General features: G+C 41.6%; 2 protein-coding genes and 1 long non-coding RNA gene across 3 annotated transcripts in view; 2 read left to right on the top strand and 1 right to left on the bottom strand.

Moving 5' to 3' along the window:
• Positions 1 to 6,412, top strand: part of uba2 (ubiquitin-like modifier activating enzyme 2) — a 13,042-nt gene that overhangs the window by 4,174 nt on the left and 2,456 nt on the right. Inside the window, exons 6-16 of the mRNA XM_019894086.1 lie at positions 1,330 to 1,451; positions 1,581 to 1,648; positions 1,817 to 1,938; positions 3,537 to 3,636; positions 3,794 to 3,945; positions 4,443 to 4,536; positions 4,626 to 4,738; positions 4,993 to 5,148; positions 5,268 to 5,364; positions 5,520 to 5,625; positions 5,722 to 5,864. Of these exons, the coding sequence (XP_019749645.1) occupies positions 1,330 to 1,451; positions 1,581 to 1,648; positions 1,817 to 1,938; positions 3,537 to 3,636; positions 3,794 to 3,945; positions 4,443 to 4,536; positions 4,626 to 4,738; positions 4,993 to 5,148; positions 5,268 to 5,364; positions 5,520 to 5,625; positions 5,722 to 5,864 (1,273 nt within the window). The remainder of the gene's footprint in view (positions 1 to 1,329; positions 1,452 to 1,580; positions 1,649 to 1,816; positions 1,939 to 3,536; positions 3,637 to 3,793; positions 3,946 to 4,442; positions 4,537 to 4,625; positions 4,739 to 4,992; positions 5,149 to 5,267; positions 5,365 to 5,519; positions 5,626 to 5,721; positions 5,865 to 6,412) is intronic.
• The window catches only part of ca5a (carbonic anhydrase Va), a 22,138-nt gene continuing 18,390 nt past the window's right edge, over positions 2,665 to 6,412 (top strand). The window contains exon 1 of the mRNA XM_019894088.1: positions 2,665 to 2,681. The gene's annotated coding sequence lies outside the window, so the exon portion shown is untranslated. The remainder of the gene's footprint in view (positions 2,682 to 6,412) is intronic.
• Positions 5,326 to 6,412, bottom strand: part of LOC109530406 (uncharacterized) — a 19,742-nt gene continuing 18,655 nt past the window's right edge. Inside the window, exon 3 of the long non-coding RNA XR_002171008.1 lies at positions 5,326 to 5,406. This is a non-coding gene — a long non-coding RNA (uncharacterized LOC109530406). The remainder of the gene's footprint in view (positions 5,407 to 6,412) is intronic.

The raw sequence follows: 6,412 nt of genomic DNA, 5'->3' as shown, positions 1-6,412 counted from the left end.
CCTGCTAGGGGCGTGCCTTTAGCGTCCTCTTTACACGCCCACCCTTCACTCATTGGCGGCTGGTACCTGCTAGGGACGTGCCTTTAGTGTCCTCTTACACGCCCACCCTTCACTCATTGGCCGACTTCTGCATGCCTGTCGTCACTCCCGTCCACCTTTTCTCTATATAAACAGCGTGTCGGACAGAGGTGCTCTCAGTCAGGCTTTGGAACTCGGCGCATACATAACACACACTGCATTATAAGGCGTCCTGTCCATTTTGGAGAAAATTTAAGACTTTTAATGGCGCCTTATAGTCGTGAAAATACGGTACCTGCTGATCTGGTGTTCGTAGCTGTTTGATCCACACTTCAACGTGGTTCCAACCAGACTTCTGTAGAAAGTGGACTGTACACTGAAGCACTTTTTCTGGAGTTTGGCAACACATTAGCGATTAACATTGACTTCTTTGTTCTCACTGGCTCGGTGCAGCTTGCTTAATGCGACTCTTCGCTCGCCTTTAGTGGTAACAATGCTTATTATGAGTTTATTTTGTTTGCTGCCACAGAGCCGAGGTTAGCTACTGAGAGGAGGTGATCTGCACCGCTGGAGGATAATGTTTAGCCACAGCAGCTAGCCAGCGCAAGCTCATAGTTTGTACCCTGGCATGGTGCCTGTTAGTGCCATGTATTCCAACCGGTTTGCAAGCAGCACGTCGGCGCAGGTTGTTTTTCACGCCCTGTTACATGTAGCATGCTTCTGACTTGGTAAGCTTTAGTGGGAGAGGAAGGAGATAGCTGAGCCAACAGATTCTGGGTCAGTCAGGAGTGGTGCAAAAAACAAACCTTTGGTGATAACCAGATCATGTGGACTGGAATCACGCTTTCTAAATAAAAAGATAAATCTTTCAGCATTATCTACAACTAACGGATATTTTATTAAATTATTAAGCCGTCAATTATTTTTTTAAGAATAGGATACAATAAAAACACGAATTTCCATCCCTTCATTCAAAAAATTTTAAATGTATTCAAACAATGCAAAAATGCGCAAGCATAAATTGATTTATAATTCAATGACTAACTCCTTAACATGTCAGAAAATAGGCAATAATGTTGATCGTTGTTTTCCAAAGTAAAATGAAATGTTTTTAAATGTCTTATTTTGATTAGACACAGAGTAACAATCAGTCATGGCCGACGGCAGAAATCTGAAAATATTTGTCTCGAAATGATTTATCTTTCATCAAAATAGTTGTCAATTCAATAACAAATTTGCTGTTGATGAATTTATGAACTTCTAGAACAAAGTTTTATGCTTCAGATGTTTTTGTTGACCTTTCTCTCTCAGGGAATGACAGAGTGCTATGAGTGCCAACCGAAACCTGCCCAAAAGACCTTCCCAGGGTGCACTATAAGGAACACACCATCTGAACCCATTCACTGCATTGTTTGGGCAAAATATCTCTTCAAGTGAGTCTGTCAGCTAATCGATTGCAGCACCAATTTTGACCCAACAAAAATATACACCTATCGTCAATTGTCGAATGGGTGACCAGAGATGTTCTACAAATGAGGTCCTTTTACAATTTGCTGTTCCAGCCAGCTATTTGGAGAGGAGGATGCAGATCAAGATGTGTCACCTGACACAGCCGATCCAGAGGCTTCATGTGAGTTTGGGCTTTTCCGTTTTTCATCAAATTCAACCGATCGTAGTTGCTCTAATTCAGGCTTGCTCGCTACTTTTGTGTTCAGCAGCTGTTAACTGCTAATATGAATGCCTCAAGGGAAAAATGTGTCTCCAAATTTCACAGTGAAACTTGTATTCTTTCAAACAGGGAACCCCGAAGAAACGGCAGCTCGCGCCACAGCCGCAGAAATGGATGGAGACGTCAAGCGCGTCTCTACCAAGCAGTGGGCCCGCAGCAACAAATATGATGCCATCAAACTCTTCAACAAGGTACCAACTACCAGCCATGCAAATAATTGCATGACATAACATTGACTGCAATATCCACAACCACCAGCTTGAGCAATATTTTTTTCCACATAATGTGGCTTTGTGTAGTGTCGTATTTAGTAGAAAAAAGTAAGATACACAGTGGCTTGAAAAGGTATTTGGCCTCCATGAACTTTGATTTTTGTCACATTTCAGGCTTCAAACATAAAGGTAAAACAGGAATTTTTGATGAAGAATCAACACCAAGTGAGACACAATGCTGAAGTGGAAAGAAATTCATACAATATTTAATTTTTATTTTTTTAAATAAACTGGGATGATATTTTTCCCCATTCACTGTGAGTGCAGCCAACTCACTCCATAAATTGTGATTTCAGGATTATACAATATTGACCTAAATGACTGATGACGATAAATAGTCCACCTGTGTAATCCAGTCCCAGTATAAATGCACCTGCTCTGTCATTGTCTCAGAGGTCATTTAATTAATATTGGTGAGCAAACAGCATCATGAAGCCCAAGGAATACACCAGCCAGGTCTAGATGAACTTGAGAAGCTTAAAGCAGGGTTTGGATCTAAAAAGATTTCACAAGCTTTAAACAGCTCGCGGAGCACTGTTCAATCAATCATATTTAAATGGGCAGAGTATCAGATCACCGCAAGCCTACCGCGAACTGGCCATTCCTCGAAACTTTTAGCTCAAACAAGGAGAAAGAGCTGTGATCAGAGATGCAGCCAAGAGGTCCATGATTACTTTGGAAAAAGTGCAAAGATCTACAGCTGAGGTGGGGGAATCTTTCCATAGGACAACTATTCGTCGCAAACGGCACAAATCTGGCCTTTATGAAAGAGTAGCAAGAAGAAAGCCATTTCTCAAAGAAATCCCTAAAACATCCCAGTTGAAGTTTGCCATAAGCCACTCGGTTAATAGAATAAACATGAGGAACAAGGTGCTTGTGTCAGATGAGACCATAATTGAACTTCATGGGCAAGAGGCAAAGCGGTAACTTTGGCGTAAAAGTAACAATGCACATCCAGAACACACGGATGACTATCAAACGCTGTGGTGGCAGCATCATGTTCTGGGGCTGCGTCTCTTCAGGAGGGACAGGGAAGATCGCTTGAGCCATTTTGGAAGGCATCCTGTTCGGAGTCTGAAACTGGAATGGAATTTATTTTCTAACAAGACTATGATCCTAATCATAAACCAAAATGTTTTATTCTATTAAGTTGCAACAACAGATATCATTGTAGTATACAGAAAAAAATATCGGTCTCAGCCATACCAATTAGGAAATGATCGGTAAAAAAATTTCATATCATGCACCACTCCAGTTCAGCTATTTCTTTCGAATAAAAAGTTTGAAATATGAAATTTGTTCCACTTCACAATTGTGTCCCACTTGCTGTTGATTCTTCAATAAATACAATTTCATATCTTTGTTTGAAGCCTGAAATGTGGCAATAGGTCAAATTGTTCCAGGGGTCCGAATACTTTCGAAAGCTGCTGTATCGGTTGTGACGTGTTACCTTTTGCTGAAGTGTAAGTGAATTGAGTGTCACTACTCACGTGCTATCATTGGCACTTGTTCTCCAGCTTTTCAAAGATGACATAATGTACCTGTTAACTATGGACAAGCTGTGGAAGAAGAGGAAAGCTCCGACACCACTGGACTGGCAGCAGCTGGAGAACACTGGTATGTTGATCATTTTTTGTCACGGATCACTCCAGCAGTTGTAACCAAATATATGAAAATACTGTACTGGTAATGGTGGTTTATATGTATATTTAGATTAATTTATTATTGTAAGCCACTTCACTGCGTGTTTGAGTGACTTTGGTATTTGGCCTAGGATGTTTCCCGGAGGAGTCCTCAGGTTCAGGTTTAAAGGACCAGCAGGTCCTTGGTGTTTGGGGCTACTGTAAACTATTCCAGGAAAGTGTGGAGACCCTCCACTCTCTGTTAGATGAGAAAGGCGACGGCGCAGAGCTCGTCTGGGATAAGGTAACACGTTTTAACGCGTCTTTGGAAATGATCTGGTTTACGTTGAGGTTATATCGTACGTAATTTCAAGTTTGCTGTGAAAATACATTTCGTACATTCAATTGCACACACCGAGTATGTTATTTCCAGCAAACCAAATTCACTGGAACATAAAATTAATGTGACTTAATGCAACAAGTGGAAAAGTGTGCTCCCCGCCTTTTTAAACGTGGCTGCTCCCGATTAACCAATTGCGTTCTTACCCTGTGTCAATGAAGTTCGTAATCTAGAAAACGCATTTTGTCATTTGCACGATTTTACCCATGGAAATTTTAACAAGCTGAAGGTGTTAGGTGTAATATATTGTAACTGTCTTGAATCCGTGCGTTGATATTGGCCTCGCAACACAGCGACACGTTTTCTACACTTTTAAAATGCACTGTTGCGATGTGTATTCAATACCACAGTTGCTATGTTTTGACTGACTTATTAACATTAGTCCCTGCTTGTCTTGTCAGGATGATCCTCCTTCCATGGACTTTGTTACCGCAGCAGCCAACCTCCGAATGTACATCTTCAGCATGAACATGAAGAGTCGCTTTGATGTCAAGTGTAAGTTGGTTTCTTTTTGTGTTTCCATGTTGAAAACATGAGCAGGTTTCGGGACGACTGGATGCCTTTAACTGAATTTGCTGTCCCAGCCATGGCAGGTAACATAATCCCAGCTATTGCGACAACAAATGCTGTCATTGCTGGACTCATTGTGCTAGAGGGACTCAAGATTCTTGCCGGAGAACTGGAATCCTGCCGCACGGTTAGTTCATCCACCACTTGACATAATGAACTACACAAACAATTATTGATCAGACAGTACTTTAGCCACTGGCTTTTACAATGTCTTTATTTGTATTTCTGGCATTTTCTCAGCTATGCATGTTCAGTCAAGTTTACTGGTGGTCTTGTTAGGTCAGAAGGCGCTTGGCATTTATTCAGAACAAAACGTTCTCTCAGTGTGGGATGCAGAAACAAGATGAGTGATCAGAGATCCTTAATATTTGTCTTCTCCAGATCTTCCTGAACAAGTGTCCTAACCTCAGGAAGAAGTTGCTCGTTCCATGTATCCTGGACCCACCTGTGGCCAACTGTTATGTGTGTGCCAGCAAGCCTGAAGTCAGTGTCAAAGTCAATGTCCACAAGACGACGGTTCTCTCCCTGCAGGACAAGGTGATTGGCGAAGCATACCATAAACTTTGACAACCAAAGACGATGTCACTCCCTAACCATTGATGGGTTGTCTTGCAGTTCATCCTTTTCATGCCTTTCGTTATTGTTGTTGCATTCAGATTCTGAAGGAGCGGTTCGGCATGGTCGCTCCAGATGTTCAGATAGAAGATGGAAAAGGGACCATACTCATCTCCTCAGAGGAAGGCGAGACCGAAGGTAAAGACTGTCCAGTCGTAATGAAGAAGCACCTTGCTGTTGCTCTTAGGAATGGTTACTGGCGCATTTTCAAGTGGTAGCATTCTAATGAATGTACAAAACGTGCATTGCTGTATGTGCTCAGACTGTTCAGTTCTTCCTTTCTTGCGTAATAGCCAACAACAACAAGTTTCTTTCTGACTTTGGGATCCGTAATGGCAGTCGACTACAAGCTGACGACTTCCTCCAAGACTACACACTCCTCATTAATGTCTTGCACACGTATGTCACCAATATAGTCATAATATACAACTTCGTGTGTACAACTTTAGTGCCCTTCCTGTCCTTTGGTTAAAAAAAGTGTGTTTTCATTGGTAGTGAAGAACTAGAGAGGGATGTTGAGTTTGAAGTGGTTGGTGAAGCTCCAGACAAAGCACCCCCGCCCCAAAACAACCAGGGAGAGGGATACGGTATCACCAACGGCAATAAGGACTCTGCCCAGCCATCTACCTCCTCTAAAGGTCAGTAATAGAAACTTTTTTTTCTTTTTTGCTCGTCTCGGACACAAATGTATTTGCAGTATTTATGTTATGTAATACAGAGATGAAAGTCCTCCGGATTTTCCCGGAATTCCGGGTTTTTCAAATTTTTATGAAAATTTCTCCGGAGAATTGAGGAAAATAAAATAAATAATAAAATTAATCCGGATATTAGTTGAAAACATTGAACGAAGACGCGTTTGAGTTCGTTGTATTGCTTTCACGAGCGTAGCCATATTGAGGCACTAACACTAGTAACGGTAAAGAGATTTTTGTTTGTGTAATAACGACAGAAGACATGATGGCGTTTGACTATTGGTTTAGTAGAACCAATGGCAACTCGCAACAACAGTAGCAAGCGTCATTTTGCCTCTTGGGTTATACCATCTCAACTAGAAGGTGGGGGATAGTCCCCAAACAATTTTCGTCTCTTTATAAACACACCTGCTAAACCCCAGTGGAACGAATAAAAGACGCCGTCAACAAGACAGTTGTAGTAAAAAATATATTTGGCCAAAAAGGGAAAAACA

This window comes from Hippocampus comes, unplaced genomic scaffold (genome assembly GCF_001891065.2).
Source record: "Hippocampus comes isolate QL1 unplaced genomic scaffold, H_comes_QL1_v1.1 scaffold104, whole genome shotgun sequence".
NCBI classification, from domain to species: Eukaryota; Metazoa; Chordata; class Actinopteri; order Syngnathiformes; family Syngnathidae; genus Hippocampus; species Hippocampus comes.
Note: the sequence above shows the minus strand (reverse complement) of the source record. Positions and strands in the feature narration are given on the sequence as shown.